At 41.2% G+C, this 22,774-nt stretch overlaps 2 protein-coding genes across 6 annotated transcripts in view; both read left to right on the forward strand.

Moving 5' to 3' along the window:
- Nucleotides 1-19: 19 nt before the first annotated feature.
- Nucleotides 20-10,729, forward strand: bap1 (BRCA1 associated protein-1 (ubiquitin carboxy-terminal hydrolase)). The gene is made up of 17 exons (XM_061688936.1): nucleotides 20-180; nucleotides 462-491; nucleotides 605-659; nucleotides 1,375-1,507; nucleotides 1,600-1,719; nucleotides 5,125-5,186; nucleotides 5,269-5,411; nucleotides 5,498-5,576; nucleotides 5,652-5,775; nucleotides 7,058-7,199; nucleotides 7,283-7,449; nucleotides 7,685-7,815; nucleotides 7,942-8,405; nucleotides 8,879-9,114; nucleotides 9,193-9,285; nucleotides 9,377-9,449; nucleotides 9,818-10,729. The coding sequence occupies exons 1-17, from the start codon at nucleotides 144-146 to the stop codon at nucleotides 9,949-9,951; spliced, it is 2,223 nt and encodes a 740-aa protein (XP_061544920.1). The 5' UTR covers nucleotides 20-143; the 3' UTR covers nucleotides 9,952-10,729.
- Nucleotides 10,730-11,546: 817 nt separating this feature from the next.
- bsnb (bassoon (presynaptic cytomatrix protein) b) overlaps nucleotides 11,547-22,774 on the forward strand; it is a 64,167-nt gene continuing 52,939 nt past the window's right edge. For all 5 annotated transcript variants that reach the window (XM_061687414.1, XM_061687416.1, XM_061687417.1 and 2 more), the window contains exons 1-2: nucleotides 11,547-11,861; nucleotides 20,463-20,853. In XM_061687414.1, coding sequence (XP_061543398.1) covers nucleotides 11,680-11,861; nucleotides 20,463-20,853 — 573 coding nt within the window. In that variant the 5' untranslated portion in view covers nucleotides 11,547-11,679. The remainder of the gene's footprint in view (nucleotides 11,862-20,462; nucleotides 20,854-22,774) is intronic.

Here is a 22,774-nt window from a genome sequence, read left to right on the forward strand (position 1 = left end):
TGTAGGCGGCCAATTCTTGTCTTTTGTGTTTATCTTCTGCATATCGCGTATGCATAGGCGCGTTCAAGATTACTACCTCTTCGGCAATGGACGTGGACAATAAGCCGATTAAATGATAGTGTGCACTGTGTGCAAACGCAAACATGAACAAAGGGTGGCTGGAGCTCGAGAGCGACCCAGGTGAGTTATTTCAACATGTTCATAGTGACGTTACGACAGCTGGCGTTAATTATTCATCCAAGCTACTCCTCTCCCTCCGTATGATGCTACGGCGACATTAATGTTCTATCATATACGGTTTGTTGTGTGCAGTTTATTTACGATGCGTTTCGGGAGTGATCGAGCTTGCTTTTGCTCAGTCATCTTGACTGTCGTACACATGATTGCCATCTTTTTGGCTTTCTGTCATGGAAGGGATTAAACGCTGTGTAAACTGTATATATATATCTTTTCATCATCAGGATTGTTCACGTTGCTAGTTGAAGATTTTGGTGAGTCGTTCAACCTTAATGTTGAATCAGTAAAAACATGGCACTGCAACGAAACCATTTCGTCCCTTACTAGGAAATTGATTTGATTAGAAATTGTTTCATGTTTCTTGCAGGTGTTAAAGGCGTACAAGTCGAGGAAATATATGACCTTCAAAGCAAGTGCCAAAGGTGCGTGTTTTGTAAGCTGTGGGGGTTGATCAGTACAAAAGCAAAATTTGCAATAGTCGAGACCTTCACGCAATGCTAAACGTTTACGACGTGCGTCAGAAATGTTCCAGGACTAGTGTCACTAAATATTAAAATTATAATACGAATTATATGTTTTCTCCTTCAAAATAATCCATCTGAAGTGTTAAGGAACTTTACCAGACTTCTCTGCCACACCTTAATGCACTCCTCCAAGGATTCTTCTTGGACTCTCCGTTGCTCCGTCATCATGGCCATCTTGGTGTCGACCATGTCTTCTAAACTGGTCCCCTTGATTGACTCCGTGAGCTTAGGAAAGAGAAAAATAATCACGCGGAGTCAAGTCGGGTGGGTTGGAAGGTTGCTGCGGCACGGTGATGTTCTGCTCGGCCAGGAACTGTCGGCTGCTCAGATCACTGTGAGCAGACGCGTTGTCATTGTGAACCAACAACCAAGTTGTCCTGCCACAACTCTCATCTCTTGTCATGCATTAAACGCAGCAGAATCTCTTGGCAAACATGCTGGTTAATCGTATGACCCACATCGCAAGGAAAAACTCATATTTTGTTGTTTCGGTTTATCTATCTTTTGTGACGCCAATCCTGAAACATTTTTTGACACACCTCGAAAACCTATGTCCGGCCATACCTAAAATTCTATAAGCGTCCACATTTCAGTGCTTTATTTTCTTTTCCAGCCCAGTCTATGGCTTCATCTTCCTGTTTAAGTGGATTGAGGAGCGTCGATCCAGAAGGAAAGTTAATACTTTAGTGGATGAAACTTCTGTCATCGATGAGGAGATAGTTAATGATATGTTCTTTGCACATCAGGTATTGGATCGTAGACCTCAAAAAGACAACAGTGATAATGACATTATTGAAATAAGATTTGAATGCTTGCTTGTTGTAATTTTTCTCTTAAGCTGATACCAAATTCGTGTGCCACTCATGCCTTGCTGAGTGTGCTTCTGAATTGCAGTGGTGTCGAGCTCGGCACCACCCTGAGTCGCATGAAAGCGTTCACTAAAGGCTTCAGCCCAGAGGTAAGAGTTTTCTTACATAATAAGCATGTCTGAAAATAATTTACTAAATTGACAATTTCTTGATTTTTTTTGTGAGGCTGTAATCCATTTCCTTTGGGGACTGGAAATGATCTGATTTGTATTTAAATTGTCTCTCTTGGAGAACAAGCTGTCTTAGGAAAACTATGAAAAAGGGAAGAGCTTTCTTTGCTGGATGCGACATCCTCACTTTTGTTTTTATTTTTTAAGAATGCAATTTGTCATGTTCGAGCGTCCCCGCTGTCAAAAGTGGAAGACAATTGAGCTTTTGCAAATTTTAGACATACACTACGCAGCCCTTGCAATATCAGCCATTAAATAACGGTAGCATCAGAGGGTCTTATAATTAGGGGTGCGAGACGTTTCCCCTCCCCCCCCCCCCCCCTAATACCGATAACTTGCTGCTACTTTAAGCTGAAACCGATAACCGATATCGTTTTTTAAATTTTTTTTTTTTTTAATGGTTTTTATATCAGGAGTCTTCAATGATTTCCAGCCCAAGGACCCCCCAAACTTATGGAAAGTTGGAGCAGGGACCCTCTACTTATTTATATTGTATATAATTGTGTTTTATATATCAAACTGGATGTACTGTCTAATAGAATGCCTTTTTAGTCATATAGTTAAAGTTAAAATGGTATTATACTAATATGTCATCATTTATTATCATGTATTCAACATGTAATGTAATATAATAAGTGCCTTTTTACTGTCACATCAATACACAAGTACAATATGATTGGGATGTGATGTATAAATGTATTTTGTTATTGTGCAATCAATACTATTGTCATGTCTTTAGCTTAAAAGACATCCATATTTCATAAGGTTAATATATTATGTTTGCTGATAAAAATGTTGCTTTCATAGTGCCAACTGTTAAAACGTTTGGGTAAAATGTTTTTTAATGATCGCTTGGTTTGCCAGCCATGTAATAGCATCTTCCTGCTTCCAAACTATCTTTGACATATTCTTCTCTCAGTAGAAGGCAAGCTAGTCATTGATTCGTCACAGTAAAAGTGAAGTTTAAAAAACGACGCATAACATGTTGAATTGTGCTGTAAAGGTTTCAGCCTTGAGAAACTTTCGTATTTTTACTATATCTATCGGATATTTGTATCAACACAAGGGACCTCCATAAAAGCAAGAAAAGCACGCCTCGTGTGCACAGCTTTCTTTATTAGTTCGCTGGCTGCCTGGCTTCACTTAGTTACGTGTGTCGTGAGGACAGCACAACTAAGTATTGATAACGCATTGAATTTCTCTCTTTTATACACAGGTTCAAATGTTCATGTTTTTATTATTTTAAACAATATAAGAACAAGTGAACATTCAAGTTAATATTTCTTTAAAAACATTTGTATTTGTGGTTGAGCGAAGATTGCCGGGGACGGAGGGCCCCGTCGAACGCAGGAGGGCTGTTGTGTGTTTTGATGCTAATTCCATTTGTAGATGATCTAATTTATTATCCAGTGAGCAAACGAAGCAGGGTCCGACGTTAAGTCAGGTCCACCATGAGCCAAGTTGTGGTGTACCTTTCAGAACTTGTACTGGCCCCGTATATTCATGATATAATACGTAAGGTTTAAGTGATTATTTTGTATTTATCGTCTTTATGCTGAATTATTTCAGCCCCTTTAAACCATTTTTAGTACAATTACATTCATGGCGATGACTCTGTACTAACTTCACTAAAGTTAATGCATTACAATTGCACAAATGAATAATAATGCTTCAAAGAATAGGTCAATTACAATACCGGCTCCGATACCGATCATATGGATTAGCTGTACATTTTTCAATGTGCTGTTGGCTATATTATCTGACATGTTTGTTTGGGTTTGCTTCTCAGCTCTTGCGCCTGTGCAGTTTGAAGGGGTTAGGGGATGCTACACTAGGGCTGGGCGATTATGGAAAAAAAAAAAAAATCACAATCATTTTGATTGGTATTGATATAATTATTAATAAACACGATTATTCATTTAGTTCTGAACTTTTTGACTACTACTATTTACTAGTTATTCAACTAGCAAAAGGCAACTTGAAATATAACTTAAAAGAACAACACAAAAATAAATTAACAAGTAAAATAATAATATTTGAGAAATAAAAAAATATATATAACTAAATTAATGGTTAAAAACTTGCAAATGATTTTATCCGTATTGTCTATTATATATATTACATAAAAAAAATCATGTTATTCTGGCATTTAGCAAATGGAAATAATTTTGATAATCCTAATTGACCCAAAACAGGAAAGGTTTGTCTGATTTCATGTCACTGTCAGGGGGGAAAAAGTGTCTTTTTATACGGTCAATGACTGTATCTGCAGTCAGGAAAGAGAGCATTTTATTGATTGATTGATTTTTTTGTTTTTTTAAACAGTCAATGACAGTTCCTACTGTGTGCGCCTTGGCCTCTTTGGGGAGGTGTGGTGCGATACATGCATGGAGCTACTCTTTTATTGTAAGCTAAAACTAAAACAACAACAAAAAAAAGAGTAGAAGTCATGAAATAACGTTACTAAACTCGTTTTCCCACAGATTAGGAAGAATATATGTCTTTTCAGTAATATTATATTACTTGTCTGTATGTGTTACTACGGTGTTTGTATGTAAATAAACAGTTTAGAGCACGGTTAGGGAGGTCAGATTAAGATTCTATAGGCTGCAAAGAACAAGATGCTGAATGAGGCTAGCGGAGTTGTCTTGGGCTATCGTCTTGGGGCGAATTCGTGCCGGTTTATCGAGGCAGTCGTCGTAGTTTGGAGCTCAAAGTCACTGGATGCTGGTAATTTCAGTGAGTGCCGGCGACCATATGCTAATTTACTGCATATATTGACTATTTTTGGCAAGCTAAGAATTTTGGTGAACATATCCATGACTGTCCCAAGCCAGTGGAAACAGCAGCCACTGGCGATCAGCGCGCCGCTGAATGATACGCCTCTTATTATCGGTCCAGTTTATTCGGTATCGGACCGATAAGTGTGACGTCTTTTTTTTTTTTTTTTTTTTCTTTCATCGGCCCGATAATCATCATGCATCCCTCCGTATAATGTGATTATGTGATTGAAAGAGTTCATGTGCGAGACTGCGATAAATGGTCCACTTGAACTCTGTGGCATGATTAGTGAGTTAGAGGCTACTCCTTGGTTAAGGCTTCACTGTATGATATGTTGATATTTTATTTCTAGCCCCTTTGGAGGTCTCCTCTTTTCCTACAAAACACATTTAAGGGAGTGGGACACCAAGCAGCACAATTATCCTTCAGTCATGGCCCAGAGGATAATACGAGGAAATCTAATGAACAGATTGGACAGCATGTATATGTGTAATTCCTCTTGCAAATGTCACATACAAGTAAAAAATGGCATGTATTTTGCAGAGCAAAGGTTATGCCATAGGAAATGCCCCCGAGCTGGCCAGAGCACATAACAGCCATGCCAGGTAGGGGTTACCATAACATTTTGCAGCTTCCCTACGCTGAAATAGTTTTTTTCTTGATCTCGCTCTCTCTGTTTTTCTGGAGACCGGAGCCTCGGCACCTGCCAGAGAAACAGAATGGGATCAGTGCAGTGCGAACCATGGAGGCCTTCCACTTTGTGAGCTATGTCCCCATCAAAGATCGCCTCTTTGAGCTCGATGGCCTCAAGGCCTACCCAATTGACCATGGTAAGATTGGATATTTCAGTACACGTGTTTGCTTGTTTGTAGAACGCTGTAAATAATGTATTATGTTGTTTGCTGAACTATTTAAGGGCCATGGGGAGAGGAGGAGGAATGGACGGATAAAGCTCGGCGGGTTATCATGGAGAGGATTGGTCTGGCCACTGCCGGGTGAGTGTTGAACCTGTCAATTCTAATGGGTTCTCCCTAGCTTCACTGTCACTCTTTCGCACCTCTCGTTCTCAGCGAGCCGTATCATGACATCCGCTTCAACTTGATGGCAGTGGTGCCGGACCGTAGGATGAAATACGAGTCCAAACTTGAGGTTTTAAAGAAGAATCGACAGACTATTCTTGAAGGTCTACAGAAGGTAGGAAATAGACATTCGGGGCCCAGCTAGGGCTGTAACGATACAGTATTGAAATCAAAAATTGCGATCCTCTAAGACGCTAACACACCCCTTCTAATTCCTAGAGTTTGTTCCTCCAATCCAGAACCAGAAATGTAGGCTCAAAGTTCTACTAAACGTAATCTAATTAATATTGTTATTTTAAGTTAATTTTAAAAACATAAGGCTAGATTAAAGATAAATTTCTTCAGTAAGCCTCCTCCATATGCATGTCGTGTGATGGTCATCTGACAGGCGTGAGCAAAACTTTGTCTACGGCTAATGCTGTTCTGTTCAACGACGTGAGCAGACTGGACTAGAGGAGAGGAAGACACATGGCTAGAACGACTAATAACCCTGAAATTGCAGAACCTCCAAGTTCATTTAGGTCAGCAGAATGGGAACATTTCGTTAGCGTGCTTCAAAGAATTTCCCCAAGTCACGTTGAACGTGTTAATGCACCTTCAAAGACATCATCCTGAAACTAATTGAAGTGGGCCATGGAAGAAGACACAGGCACAGTCTACTCTGGCAAATTTATAAGGTATATTAAAAAAGTATATACATTATAAATATAATCAATATAATATTGTAATAAATGAATTAATATAATAAATATAAAAAATATTATGAATATAATATAATATAATATATTTATTATATTTACTAAATGGAAATGTATATTGTAACCGTTGGTCAGAAATCGAGATACAAATCGACTCTTAACCATGGTGTATCGTTCAAGCCCTACGCCCAACAATAGTACAAACACGATACACATAAACGCATACAAAAAAAACACGTGTGTATGTATGTATATGCGTGTGTGTGTGTACACATAATATATCCCGGATCTATGAGGGTGAAATAATTTTTGTTTATCATTATTAAATTTTGATCCATGGAAGACTGATGACATGAATTTTCTCCATCTCTTTTTTGGCATTTGGTAACTGCTTTTTGTAATGGGCATTATGGATTATGGATACGTATAGGTCTAGAGTGGAGTTATATTAATGCCTACCTCCAAAGTGTGGTGGGAAATGAGCCCACCCCAGCTGCATTAGTCAGCCACTACCACTACACTGTACCCCTGCCACCAATTTACAACTGTTCAAATGAACTGGCCTTACTGTTTTTATTTTGAATTGGAGTGATGTTAAGATGACCATTAATAATTCTACTTGAAAATTGCATCCCAATTTAGGATTTGTTATCAAATTACGTTTTGATCAAGAAAATAATGAATTTGTTGTGTCTGCAGATGATCCGACTCACCCAGCCTGAGCTTGTCCATGACAAGAAGCAGCAGGACTCTTCCATGCTTGAAGGCAGGACAAATTCAATCAAGAAAGAAACTGATGCAGTGCCAGTAACATCCCACGGGGCTGATCAAGCTTCCCCTGGTTCTTATTCCTCTATTCGTGTAAATAGTTTTGTGGATATCAAAAAGATGGATTTTAAATAAAATCCTGGCTCCTTGTTTTAGATTCTGTGGACAAGTCAGGAGGGAAATTGAAAGCTGCTCCCGTTCCTTCAGGAAACACTAAGGCCTCTGGAAAACCACCAGGAGGCTCACAGCAAGTCACCAACCCTGTTGTTCAACGCTTGCCTGCCTTCCTCGACAATCACAACTATGCCAAGTCTCCAATGCAGGTGAGGGGGGGGAATCATTACATTCTGGTGTGAATCTAAATGCCAAATCAAGGATTGTTAAAATGATAGATGATGTTGGTGATAAGAAAAAAGCAGAACTGCCACCTACAGGACATGGAAAAGGTCATCCCTCCCGTTAGAAACAGGGTTCTTTTCAAATACAAACATTCAGCGTGGAAGGCACTTTGGCCGTTGCAAACAATGTTTCCCTGAATGAAGATATGTTGATTGACAGGAAGAGGAGGATCTTGCTGCCGCTGTTGGACGTTCTCGAGTGCAAGGGCCTGCACGAACAGCATATTCTGAGGATGAAGATGACTATGAGGATGAAGAGGAAGTCACTGCATCTGCAGGAGCATCAACGAGGTTAGTTCCCTGGTGGTTTCTCCTTCATCATCTTTTTCCTGATCACACAGAAGAGCCCTTTAGCTCCTTGATTTACAGCATTCAAAGATACTTGTTAGCACTTTTTAAATGTTCTTTTTTTTTAAGGTTTAGACGGAAGGCAAGTCTGCGATCACGAACAGGAAGGGTCGTAACAGGAATGGAGAGCCAGCTTGCCCTCAGTGTTTTGGCTGAGAAACTAAAGAAGGAGGCCCAAAAAAAAGATGCCCTCAACACACCACTCTCTGTGCGCACCGAAGGACGGACTGGCGGCATTTGCATCACATCCGCTTCGCAGCCCTCACCCACACCTAGCAACGAGAGCACCGACACAGCCTCTGAGATTGGCAGTGCCTTCAATTCGCCGCTTCGCTCACCCGCACGCTCGCAGGCCGCGACACGTCCATCTAGTCCCGTAGCATCCCATCTGTCACGCGTGCTGTTCGGAGAAGACGAATTGCTTAGGCTAGACTCCCGACATAATCGTGCTGTAAGAGAACTTGGTCCGTCTGTCAGTGTGGCCCTGCTACACCTACTGGAGGATGGAGTCATTTATTCTCTTCCACCATCTGGTGAGTATCCATGTCACTCCTTGGGGTTTGAATTCTCTGTTCAGGTTTACTCTTATAATATGGCCATGGCATGTTTGGAAATACAGTGATCCTTTCTGTTTTTTGCGGGAAATATGTTCTGGATGTGGAACCACCCACAAGAGGTGAAAATCCATGATATACAGCCTCCAAATAAGAGACAAAGTGTGCTTGCTTCACGCTGTTTATTTGTAACTTCCAGTTGAAGTAACGTAAATGAGCATAAACGTTACGGTAATTATACACATTCAAACAACTATTTTAACACAGATGCAGCACATGCATACGACAATACTCACAGGCATATACTGTAAAGATTCTCTCTTGTCTGCGCAGCATCTCTTTCGTTATACCTCAGCGCTGCCTGGCATGTTGAGGGACAATGTGGTATTGCCCAATGATGGTGCATAGAACAGTTTTGTTGTTTTTTTAAAAAAATTTCCCCCCCCCTCCAGCGGATTTGGCTGCAGATGCTGCCAAGCCGCCTTGCAGTCCTGAGAAGATAAAAGACAAAGATCAAGTCGACAGGGAACCGACGAGCGAGAAGGACAAGGGAACATCTGTGGAGATGAAGAAAGAGGAGGCGGAGGAGAGAAAAGATGGAGATGATGTGAAACCTAACAAGGAAAAGCACAGTGGTCTCGAGCCCGCTGTAGACAGCAAGCTCCCAGGGGATAAGTACTCACCCAAAGTAAGTCCATAAATTATTATTTATGCCATTTGTGGAAAGCTGGGTGGCATAATTACGACAGTGTTCTGTCAATTGCAGGAGTTGCTTGCACTGCTCAAGTGCGTAGAGGCGGACATTGCCAATTATGAGGTTTATCTCAAGGAGGAAGTAGAAAAAAGAAAGAAATACAAAGTGAGTTTTATATACAACCATTTCGTGTAGTTTGGCTGACCGACTGTTTGCATTGGATTTCCATCAAAATCGTTTGTCTTCCTGTATGCAGATTGACGATCAGAGGAGGACCCATAATTATGATGAGTTCATTTGCACCTTTATATCAATGCTGGCCCAAGAAGGTAAATATTGGCCTCTCTCTTGTCTAATGCCGTCTTATATTTAGGCCCCTTTTTCCTTCCTTTTTTAACGTTTGATAGACTTTTCATTGTCAGTTGACAGGCAATTGATAAAGTTCAGAGTCAATACACATTTACCGCTATGGTCCCCCTAAAATAATAATAAAAAAAAGCTTCTCGTTAATGTTACTATACTAACTTGCCTTACAGTTTATATATATATATATATATATATATATATATATATATATAGTATACAAAAATAACAGCACAAATTATCATTTGCAAATAATTTGCATAGTAAAAACAACATTAGTTCTATCACAGCCTTCTGCTGTATATATTAATTTTAAATTGGTTGGTCTCTGCAGGGATGCTAGCCAGCCTTGTGGAGCAGAATATTTCGGTGCGTCGTCGGCAGGGAGTGAGTATCGGCCGCCTGCACAAACAGAGGAAGCCTGATCGCAGGAAACGCTCCCGACCTTACAAGGCCAAACGCCAGTAATTTTAAGGAATCATATCTTCTCTGCAAAGTAACCTCTGTCTGTAAGGATCAATCGTAAACATCATGGTTAAACGGAAAACGCCACACTCGTGAACTTCATCATGACACCGGTTCATTGTGGCGTTATAGTCTCAGCTTCGTACTCCTCATGAAACTGACCAAATTGTTTGGTTAGTTTTTTGTTTTTGTGTTTTTATCATGTGTGTATAAATGTAATACCTTTTTAGTGATATTGTGTACTGCTAGTTACAGTTTGTAAATACGGAATGAAATGTACTTAATGAACTTGAATGCTCTTTGGTCATGCAGTTTGTAATGTTTTTGGGACACTTCATTACAGGTTCATGATAAGCATCGTCTGATTTTCTTCCTGAATAATGGATTCTTCGGCGTATGTGTGTCATAAAATTACATCTGCTAACCAAATGCTGTGCCACTGATGGGTACCCACCCATCAAACACACAATTCTTTTAAAATGACATTCCGTGTGGACAGTTTTAAACTCAAGGAAAAAAAAAATCATGATCGTTACCCCTTGTGTCAAAGCTTTTTCATCTTGCAGTATTTTTTCCCCTCACTTTCTTTACAAGGTGAATAATCTTTTCTCTTTTTTTTGTACCTCAGAGATCTAAGAGTGGAGTAATAATTCATTTGCATGTGCATATATGTGTGTGTCTTGTACATATTTATATGTTACTCAGCTCAGCAGGAACTCCCTGAGCTCAATTGCCATTGTGCTTGTCATTTCATACTACAATAAAGTAAATTGAAACTGCATTCTTTTGTTTTTCCGACACTGACTCAGTCTGTGGACTGAGTATTGCACTTTCGTGTGTGTGTGTGTGTGTGTGTGTGTGTGTGTCTGGATTTTTCATTTTTTAGAAATGCCCACCGACTGTAGGTTTCCCATCCCGGATAATCATTTAGGCTTTTATTTTCTACAATATGTTCTCACAGAAATTTTGTTTGTGTTGAAATTCCTGTTTTTGGACTGACTTAATTGTTTTTTTATTGCTTACTAATGCTACTTACTAACCCTTTCAGATTTTGCCCCAGCATGTTTGAGCACTAACACAATAATCTTGTTTAATCGCTCTCAGGTAGCTGCAAAAATGAAACTCAATGTGTTATTTTGCAGTGAAACAGGTGTGTGTATGTGCGCTAACCACAGCAATGCTGTACTATTACTTCACTTGTAATCATCGGCATAAATAGAGTAAACAGAGATTGATGGATTATAATCCATTTTTCTAATGGTTGCTCATATTCTAATGGTTGCTCAATGCCAAATATTGTATAGTACAGAATGAGGGAAACCATAAAAACAATGTGGGCCGTGGCAAAAAAAAAAAAAAAAAAAGTTCAACACCCTAACATTTTTAAAGCGTTTGCATGCATAAACAAGTGGTGCACAAAGGGGCGGTCTGACTCGTGGAGGTCCCGGTGGACTCCGATCATGTGCCACGAAGGGCTCAAAGCTAAAGAGCTATTTGCGTGCGGCCTAAAATAAGTCTCGTGAACGCGCACGTACGTGGCACTCACGTTCCCACCCATTGCGTCAGCGCGCCCCCGCGCCCTGTCCGCCAGCGCGCGTGCTCCGTGCCGGATGCTGGATTGTAGGCGATGATGGCGGAAGGGGAGCACCACTGACTTTTATACGAGTTCTTCCCGCGGCCGAAGAACCGTCTACGACAACGTTTCTCTCCCTCCGAACCTTTCCCGAGACGATGGGGAACGAGGCGAGCATGGAAGGAGAGGGACAGGCGGGACAAGGCGGCCTCTGCGCGGTCCCCGCAGCGGCTGCTTCGGCTTCCATTTCAGCACCACCGGACTCTGGACAGCTCATCAAGCCGAGCAACGGAGCGCCTGCCGGAGGAGGTGGCACCGGACCCGGGCCGGGGATTAACAGGTAGCCGATCGATCTTGAAAAGTGTGGCCAGATACGAGGGAGGTTACGTGGCGAGCGGCGTGGGGTGGCTTGCGTGGAGACGTGTAGATGTAGCACCGAGCGACTCCGTGTGGAGATAGACTTGAATGGGTGCTTAATTATTTATTTCAATATCCTTGTCAACACAATTCGCCACCCATTTTAGCAACAAATTCGCTGTCTTTTTCTCTCTCGCTTTCTCTCTCCAAATCACATGCATACTAGCCATCGCTAACGTGTAGCATACAGGCTCTTTAGATTAGATAATTAATACAACGTGATTACAGTACCGTACCGTACGGCGTTAGTACGGGTATTTTTACGCCCCTTTCCACGCGGACTGTCCTCGGGCTTCGCCAATATCATGAATGAACGAGCGACATTTGTGCAGCGAGGTGAAGAGTGTTCAATTACGTTCATTTCCCGAACACACGTTGGCATCATTTCCAGTAAAATGACAAAGTCATTCCGAGAACTCTACCTCGCCTGGCGAGGCGACGTCTGGATCCTTGTGTCACTGCTGTGTAAGATGACAAATGTACAAGTCTGACAGCATCATTGTTGAGCACAAGCCAAGGCTGCCTAATCTATCGGATCACAGTCCAATGGGAATTGCAGATGGACAGGAATAACGAAAAATATATGGTGTTATTACCCTTTAGGAGAAATACGCAATGCTTGCAGAATAGTACTTGTAAACATATCCATTATTATGCATCGTAGTTTGTGTGGATGTGCAGGAGAGATAACCCTTGCTTACAAAATCTGATATTACCTAACGCACATCAGCAAGACAGCAATGACACAGTTGCATCTCATCCAGTGATATGGCTTAGAATCCCCTGGTCTTTCATGGCTATTAAAAGCTTGCTTGGTGTTATTACACTAAGTGAGGTGTAAAACTCATGCAGAGAAAGGCATATACCTTTAATGATGTTTGAAGCTCTACGGTTTGGGAAAAAGCAGGTTTACGGCCCTCCACACATTGGATGACGCAGCCAAACGCGACCGAAGTGTCGTGCAGCGTGCGCGGTTCTGCAACTACTTTTTATGAGTGGCCGCCCGTCTGAAATTAGTTTTGCTGCGATTAGAAGTATTAATCGCAGGTGCTCCTTCAAAAATGCCATATTGGAGATCTTTCACAACAAAAAATACCTTTCTGGGTGTAAATGAAGCAAGACCCAGCCGGGCACTGCCATGCTGTACCAATACACAATATGCACTAAATATATTGTGTTATTTAGTAATATGTACTGGTAACTACAGGGTATTTATAATTTCACATGTACCTGTGACTAAAAAGCGAAGCGTGGAGAGTCTCTGTCGCCGAGCGCAGTCAATGAATGGGGCGATGATTGCCAAGAGCAATATCAAATTTCCACGCTCTCCTTTATTCATCACCCATTTCCACTCTTTGTATTAATATAACGGAGCCTCAGCAGCCAGGGCAATCCGCTTCTTCCTTGACAATCACGACATGTTGTTTGCGGTTCAATTAAAAAATATATAGCACAGTCGTAGAGTATATGTGGTGTCACAAAATGTTGTTTCTGGATAAGAACGCCAAGGGTGACGCAGTTTTTCCATTGCAACAAGTTGGTTCTGTGCGTGCATGAGTGGCTAAATGTATTTTTTTCACAGTTGTCCTGTTCAGTCGCGTTCGGCCACGTTGCTCGGCGCGCAGCGGTCTTAAGGGTCGCAGATGCCATTCATCCCGGTGGTCTTTTCATCGTATCCACCCATCGGCCACTCTTCAAGTGAGGCGAGTGCTGAGAGTGATGTAAAGAGCACACGGAGGAGGGAGAGATGAGAAATAGAGAGTCGATGGCAGATTCAGTAAAAACAAATATTTCTTTAAAATGAGACAATATGCATTATGCGTAACTCAGAAGTGAAATAAAATGGAAGCGCAAAGGTCAAACACCTCAAAAGTCATATAATTTGGAATTCAACCAACATTTTCTGGAAAACTATGCCTCAATAAACAAATAGAACACAGAGTGTGTGTACACCAGTGTTTGAAAAGAAGACACGTGTTATGATAACCATGGAAATGGAGAGCATAAAGTATCTGCTCAGTGCAATATTGCGAAAAAGATTATATATCTATCGATTGGATGCACAAATCAATTTTATCAAGAACATGCAAACATAAAAGCATGTAGCAGAAAGCATGATGACTAATAACAAGCACAGCAAAGGTCAAAGCTTGACAACAAACAACAATTGTTTTATTCTGTCCATTACACGCCACTCTTATGCATCTTTAAAGGCCAAGTAGATTTACTTTATTTTAGTTTTACTATACAGTGTTGGGCAGCAGGCGGCACGGTGCACGACTGGTTAGGGTTTCTGCCTCACAGTTCTGAGGACCGGGGTTCAATCCCCGGCCTCGTCTGTGTGGAGTTTGCATGTTCTCCCCATGCCTGCATGGGTTTTCTCCGGGTACTCCGGTTTCCTCCCATATCCCAAAAACATGCACGGTAGGTTAGTTGAAGACTCTAAATTGCCCATAGGCGTGAATGTGTGCGCGAATGGTTGTTTGTTTCTATGTGCCCTGCGATTGGCTGGCAACCAGTTCAGGGTGTACCCCGCCTCCTGCCCGTTGATAGCTGGGATACGCTCCAGCGCTCCCACGACCCTTGTGAGGGTAAGCGGCTCAGATAATGGATGGATGGATGGATGGGTGTTGGGCAGCACGTCGGAATAGTCGTTAGCACGTCTTCATTACAGAATTCGAATTTGGTTCAAGCCCTCCTGTGTGGGGTCCGCTTGGTTTCCATGTGCATGTGTGCATTGTCAGCAAACATGTATGTGAGGTTCATTGAAGACTGAATTGCCCATTGGTGTAATATGAATGTTAATCTTTGTTTGTGTATATACTATATGCCCCATGATTGGCTGGCAACCAGTCCAGTGTGTGCCCTAACTCTCGCGCAAAGTTAGCTGGGATAGGCTCCAACTCACCTGCAACCCTAATGAGGACCAATGCTATGGACATACAGTGGTTAACTTCTCTTTATACCTTTATGACAATCAGCAATTTTTAAAACATCCCTTTATGACAATCAGCAAATTTTAAAACATCGCCACACGATCAATGAAGGTATTAATGATGCAATGGTTTTAGCCTGTAACACTTTTTCACTTAGCATTATATGTAATATGAAATAAGAACAGCGTGAAAGTCAACCAGTGTCACCTGATATACGGTGTCATAGATACACCTGCGCAGTTCAATGGGATCAATTAAAATAACATACAGTACCATACCCTTACAATTATAACAATGCTGAGTTCTGACCTATGCTGTCAATATGTTTGGTGTCGGGGTTGTAGTTTTGCATCATTTTCCAATATTCTAATTTTATTTTGTCTCCGAAGTGGTAGGTTGTATTTGTGAAGTTCTTTGCAAATCACAACCACAATATTAAACTTACTGTTGTCTTAAAACATGTGTGACAGTGTCAAACACAACTGAGCATTATTATCTTAGTACAATAAAGTTATGTTAGACTGCTCTTCTTTTGGCGCTATATAGTGTACTGAATAAAACACCATATTGTTGGTGCTTGAAACTACGTCAGTGGGCAAAGTCAACTTATGACGACATATAAATTTTTTTGTTACAAATTGGAAATAATGTAAGAGAACTACAATTACAGATATGGTCATATTCCAAGACAATGTTCAAACTGTGCACCTTCATATTTAATTTAAGTCGCGCAGTGAAAGCACTGTCCTCAAGCCAAATGGTAGTCACAACTCAAAGAAATAATGCAAAAGCAGTTATTATTCATGACAATATGGGGACAGAAAATAGATGTATGGCAACGAGATCAAAATTATTATGTAACATTTTCAACAACAAGCTTGTGCAAGGCATGATTTAATTTGGAAGTAATATTTTGTACTTAAAACACATTCGTCCAAATGGGTTGGATAATTTTAGATTGCAGATGGTTCTCCTCATATAGTTACAGAAACTGTGCTGTCGCCAAAGCTGAGTTTTGCCCAGCCGTCCACTGCCAAATGGAACTATTTTGACTAAACAGTGCTGAGACAAATTGTGTGAACAGATGTGACAGCATGATCCCAATCATCTCAATAATGCCAGTGCATTCATGCTAAAAAAAAATAAAAATAAAAAAAAAACAGTTTTTTAACTGTTACATAATGTCATAAAATAGCGACCTAATGTTCATTCATCCATCCATCCAACCGCTTCTCCTCACAAGGGACGCGGGAGTGCTGGAGCCTATCCCAGCTATCTTCGGGCGGGAGGCGGGGTACACCCCGAACTGGTCGCCAGCCAATCGCAGGGCAAATAGAACCAAAGCACAATTCGCACTCACATTCACACCTACAGGAAATTTAGAGTCTCCAATCAACCTACCACGCATGTTTTTGGGATGTGGGAGGAAACCGGAGGGCCCGGAGAAAACCCACCCAGGCACGGGAAGAACATGCAAACTCCACACAGGGATTTGAACCCCAGTCCCCAGAATTGTGAGGTAGATGTGCTAACCAGTCGTCCACCGTGCCGGCCGACCTAATGTTTTGCCAGAAATATATTTCAAACTGCTGTTGTTCAATGTTAAGTTGCTAAAGTGCCAGGTGCGAGGTGTCTCAGAAAATTTGAAGGACTGGTGTTAATCAAAACTATAAACTAACTAAACTAGGTTTTCCCCTTGGAAGTAATCCCCTTGGAGTCTAACACACTTACTCAGTCTTCTATACCACGCCTTCATGAACTCCTGGAAGGATTCTTCTAGAATCCTCCGCAGCTCCATCGTCACGGCCATCTTGATGACGCCCTCAAGCTTTGGAAAGCAAAAAGTCACATGGAGCCAGGTCGGGTGAGTAGGGAGGTTGCTCTAGCTCTAGTTTTTCTCAGCCAGGAACTGTCAGATGCTCAGGTCATTGGTTGATCGTCTGGCCCACATTGAAGGGGAAAACTCGTAATGTAGGTTTGAAACATATGTTTCAGTCCTGGAACCTTCCTGACGCACCTCATCTACTTAGCTACTGAAAAATGTAAATTAGCATTCGTAAGCTACATTTCCAGATGTTCTACTGTCATAATATGACCGTTGCCCCGAGATTTCACATCAGCACTACTTTGAAAAGCGTATAGTAAAAGTAGTATTTATAATGCATTTCATTTTCAGTTCCTCTTGTCTATCAGAACCAGCAAGTCGGTCGACAATACATGCACCACTTATATTACAAATCCCAGAATGCACTTTCCCCCAGCCCTCTGTTAGCAGTCACATGGTCACATTCATTTTTTAGCACGACACAGTTCTTTGTGTCACATTTAAGAGGTAGTTCAATTTGCGGTCCATAAAGCAGATGTGAAACATTTGTTGCTTCGTAAAATTGTTCTCGATAGCTCAAGCAAGTTACAGTAGTTCGATAGTGCTTATAACCTAAGAAACGTCAGAGCTAACATATCGCTAGTTGCTAGCCAACGAGCTAACTCAAAAGTCCTGTGTTGAGTCTACAGTAAATGAAGGGTTTGTATGATTTAGAAAATATGAATGTTGAATGTCCTTTACTAGTTGGAATTTTGTCCTGATGTATGCTTTTCTGCATGACGTTCTCTAAATTAGAGGATTCCTGTCAGTTTGTCATGATTGAATATTTACCTTAGGTTCCATTTTTAAGATACACTCCACCCTAAAACAGTTTAATTGTATTGAAATCATTGATCAGTTATTTTACATTATTTGTTAAAACTATAATTAAATCATCTTGAATATACGTTGTGCTTTAAAAGGAACCCCAAAATATTTTGGATATTAGCTTTATTGTTGTAATTGCTTGCTGTGCTCTGATTAGGAGTGGAGTGTCACTAATGATCTGAACCTAGACGCGCCCTTTGTAATGTCCATCTGATGGCAACCTGTAATTCTGGCTGTGTTTTTTTTTGCTTCCTTTCAAGGTAATATAATGGCTCTTTCTCTGCACAAATGCCGCATATTATATATAGTATGTGGGTGTAAAGATGTTGATTTGATATTGGTGGAATAATTCTAATGCATTCAACCAGAAAAATGCATTAGTCTTTCATCAAACTCTTTTTTAGGTTGGACTAGCTGGGATGGCTTTTTAACTCGGTGTGAGTTGTTGGCTTGACTTCCAGCACTTAACACAGCGACTTGTAAATGTGTTATCATGTTGTTTTTGTCTTGATTACTAGATGTATAATGTTGTGTGACATACACAAAAAAATGATCGTCACCTTAGTGAGACTGTGCAAAGAAGTCTGTGTCTGCTTCCACACAATATCATTAACTGCTCCCGTTACAAGAGTGGCAGTTTACAAACCTCTCAGTAAGCACTTTGTGATGAAGCAATTTGTCAAACCAAGAACGTAAAACCGTAGACATAAAATGGAATTTTTCCCACAGTGGATTCCCATTTGCTGATGGATGGAAGAAATCTTTTCATAGCTTTCCTCCATTTATACCTTATTTCATTTTTAGTGGTCAAGTGCCTTTGTAATCCACTCTAATTGCCAACCTACTGCAGGGAAAGAAGGTGTGGACATCACTTAATGTGTGCACACTTGGCAGAAGTGTACACCAAAAGTGGACTGATCCTCACAGCCTTCTTTAACTGGTCCTAGAGATAGGGAATCTGGATTATCATCAACCACATATACACATCGGGCTCTAGCCCTTAGTTCCCTCTGACTCTGAGACAATTATGTGCCTCGGGAAGATCCATAAAGGCTTGGTTGGATGATTTTGGTGTGGAAGAGCTTTAGAGCGCTTACCACAGCTATTAAACCATGAAACATCTTTGGGAGTAACTAGAGGAACTACTCATCTGTAATCAAAAACGTCCATCCATCCATCCATCCATTATCTGAGCCGCTTATCCCCACAAGGGTCGCGGGAGCCTATCCCAGCTATCATCAGGCAGGAGGTGGGGTACACCCTGAACTGGTTGCCAGCCAATCGCAGGGCACATATAAACAAACAACCGTTCGCACTCACATTCACACCTACGGGCAATTTAGAGTCTTCAATCAACCTACCATGCATGTTTTTAGGATGCGGGAGGAAACTGGAGTGCCCGGAGAAAACCCACACAGGCACGGGGAGAACATGCAAACTCCACACAGGCGGGGCCGGGATTTGAACCCCGGGCCTCAGAACAGTGAGGCAGACGCTCTAATCAGTCAACCACTGTGCCGCCTAATCAAAAACATGACTCACCTAATTTACAAAATGTAGACATCATTAGTCCTCAGAATATTTGCATGGTCACAAGTTTGTGTTTTCTTCTCCAGTCCAGTTTAGCTCAGAGCAGAGACAAGAATGGTGGTCACCCTGTCAGATTGAAATGTAACAGAGCAGTGATGGTTTGTAAAGAGCTCCAGTTGCGCAGCGGCCCAAGTCAGTGACAGTGACTCACTGTGGCTAACACGCTCTATTTTAATTCCTTTATTCCTTCCTTTATCTCCACTCTTCTCTGACCATGGAGGCCAAACTGATGCTGAGAATATCTTTGAAGATGACGGCCATGACAATATCATATCTAAGTTGTTATGACAAGCAAATTCATCCATTCTTGTTTGAGAATTCCACTAATGCCCCAAGGCCGGACTGAGAGAGTCAACAAACGTTTTTTTTTTTTTACAGTGCGTCACTGTTATCTTTTAGATTACCGTTGTTGCACTCACTGTAGCGAGACAGGTTCAAAGAGTTCACACAAGCCCCAGATGTACGAAACCTATAGAGGCACTAGCAGTACAAAATGTTGAAAATGTGCCACACTGTGTTCCCCTTGTTAACAATTACAGTAGAACCTTGAAAATCCAGAGGTTAAACAGCCATCTGCAAATCTTGCGAGACATCTCAGGAACTCCACCAGCTTTTTTCCCCAGTTTTCTTTTGTGTTGCCCACACACGTTCCAGTAAAGGCAAAGAGGAAACGGATGATAACCACAGAACCGGAAATGGAACTCATTGTGATGTAGGAAAGCAGTACACTTATGTCTGGCCTGATGGCTCCGTACATTACAGCACAAGCTACCATAAATCATCAATAATACAAAGAAAAAATGAATTAGAAGTTTTTATTCTTGATGTAAAGCATCTCACCTCGCAAGGGATAATTTCTCTCTGCACATTCATTACCGTGTCTCATCAAATTTAAGGAATTTCACCACAATTTATTGTTGGTTAACTACTTTTCACTAATTAGTGTCAAATTAAGTGTCGTTGTCAAAAACAAGTGCAGATTAGAAACGTACTCAATAAATGCAGCTTGTCACAGTGTGTGAGCATCTAATTATGTGCAGTGCAGCTCGTAAATACAAAAACAATGTATTCTTTCCACCAATTACTCCATCCTTCTCTGATAATTTTCCCTCATCATCTGAAATGGTTGCTACGGTAACGATTGACAGTGACTTTTAAGTCCTGCAATTGGCTGGCAGCCAGTACAGGGTGTATCCCGCCTTTCTCCCAAAGTCAGCCACCCAAATAAGATGTAGAAAATGAATGGAGGTGTGGGTTTTTCTTTCTTTTTCAACTTCCACTCTGATTTGTGTATGTTCTCTTTCAGGCCACCTGCAGCGGACCAGGGACCTAAAGCAGGCATCCACAGCAGTCATGGGACAGGGGACAGGTTGGCCTCCCATGACACCCCACAGTCTGCCCCGTCCTATGGGGAGCAGGGCCGCGGTCACGTGTCCAGGAAGAACCTGCACGTGGACGTGGGTAGCAGCCGGACTGGGAGGTCCCCTTCGGTATCTCCCGACCGAGGCAGCGTCCCTACCTCTCCTTATTCTGTGCCTCAAATAGCGCCCATGCCCAGCAGCAAGCTGTGCCCTGTCTGTAAAACGGCCGACCTGACTGGCACTGGTGATGACATGCCAAGCTTCAACACCTGCACACTGTGCCGCTCCATGGTGTGCAACCAGTGTGGCTTCAACCCCAACCCTCACCTCACTGAGGTAAGATGGACTGTACACTTCACATCTATGTATCGAGGGTTTTTACAAAGGGAAACAATACACTCAGTTTATAAAATACATTGTCAGCACAGCGCATTCAGGTTAAAAATAGCCTAGCAAAGACAGCTCCAAAAAGATAGAGCGATAGCTCCTTCCCAAAATAGTTTTTGGGGGAAATATATCATCCTATAAAATTTGCTATCATGACAGGCTGAATAATTATATAGTGAGAGAGAGCAAGAGCAATGGATAAATTACACAAATAAAAATCTGCAATATAGCGGGACCGTGAAGCAACAACTGTCATATAGCAGAGGATTACTGTATCTGTACTACGTGATAATAAGTTACAAGGGCTAATTGTTCCAGGGCTGGGACTCATTGTTTCCAGACATGTGCATCCTGGGACTCACATAGTCTCAAGTGTAAAATCATCTATGCACTTAGTATATTGTTGATTTTCACACAGAACGTTAGTGACGAATAAAGCAAAATGTTTGCATTCTCGTAAAAATAAATAAATAAATACTTTACAGTTCTGGGAAACAAGGCACACATTTTGTCTGTGGATTTCCATCTTACACACATTCTTCCGCAAGAAAAAGTTACACTTGTTAAATTAGAATTGTTCGTTGAATTAATCAAATAAAAGCATCCTTTCTTTTATCTGCCTTTTGAGGGCCTAGGTTTTAATTATAATTAACCTTCTGTGGTATGACACAAGCAAGGCGGACAAATTGTGCATACTAAAGGATGTCTTTGTGCTTTGTTTTACATCACGTCATATCCCCAGTGTTTCATATATAGGCTACTGTATATAGCCTGCTGTAAATGGGTCACTTTATGTACTGTAAGCACAGTTTCCGATTCGTCACACACGGTTGAGGCGGACATCCTTTAATTTTTCAAGATATTAGCCTGTTTCCCGCCCAGCTGTGTCACAACCCTACATTTAAAGCAGATGATGAACAAGACAGTTGGTATCATGCATGAGAAAAATTACATAATTCAAGTTCCTTTATATTGACAAAAATATTGGGACATATGGCCATTACACCTAAATGAGTGTAAATCTAAGAACGTTTCCCTTTTCAGCTTCTAATTTTCTGGGAAAAACGAAGAAGCATAGAATTGTCTAAAATGTCAAGAGGATTAAAATTGAGACGGCAATATGGGCTACAGCCTGATCTATGATTGATTGACCATACTGTATAGTGTACATACTGTACAATAAACTATAAAGAGAAGCATGGTCATCTTCATTTTTAAAGTCTGATTGGGCAAATTTTGTTAGGTCTGTTTTTTTTTTTTTCTAATCACCCATAGGTTCATACAGTATGTCTCAGTTCTTAGGTGATGTTACAGTGTAAAAATAGTGTACTGTATAAAACACTCTGAAAAGCTAACTCTATCCTTCTTGAGAGACACTAATGAGCATCCAAATGATGCCTTGAGCATTGACCAAATAAAGCATTTTTTTATAGCCCCACTGAACAGCTCCCCATCATTGAAATGCATCTTAAGGGTCATTGCTGTCAACAGGTAGAGGAGAAAGACTATTGCCTTCATCTGAAAATAAATCACTTGCCTGATTTGAATTAGGCTATGCTTCACTGTGACTGTGAGTCAAGTTTGGCTGTGTCAACTGTCTCAAAGTTTCACATCATCTCCAGTGATTCATGCTGAAAATTGCAGCTGAGATGCACTGTCACTTAAGATGACTTGAAGGCTTGTAGAACAGCTGCAAGTTGAATAAATACTTGGCACAAGGTGTGAAAGGTCGGGTTTTCAAACCGTAGATGTACAATATGCAATTGTGTTGACTAATTTGGGAGTGGGCAGCTTTGCATAAATGTGATCGCTCAAGTGTGAGGACATATTTCTACATCAGCGTGGGTTTGTCTGTTTTGGGTCGATTCAT

The sequence above is a fragment of the Phycodurus eques genome, chromosome 10, assembly GCF_024500275.1.
Source record: "Phycodurus eques isolate BA_2022a chromosome 10, UOR_Pequ_1.1, whole genome shotgun sequence".
NCBI lineage: Eukaryota > Metazoa > Chordata > Actinopteri > Syngnathiformes > Syngnathidae > Phycodurus > Phycodurus eques.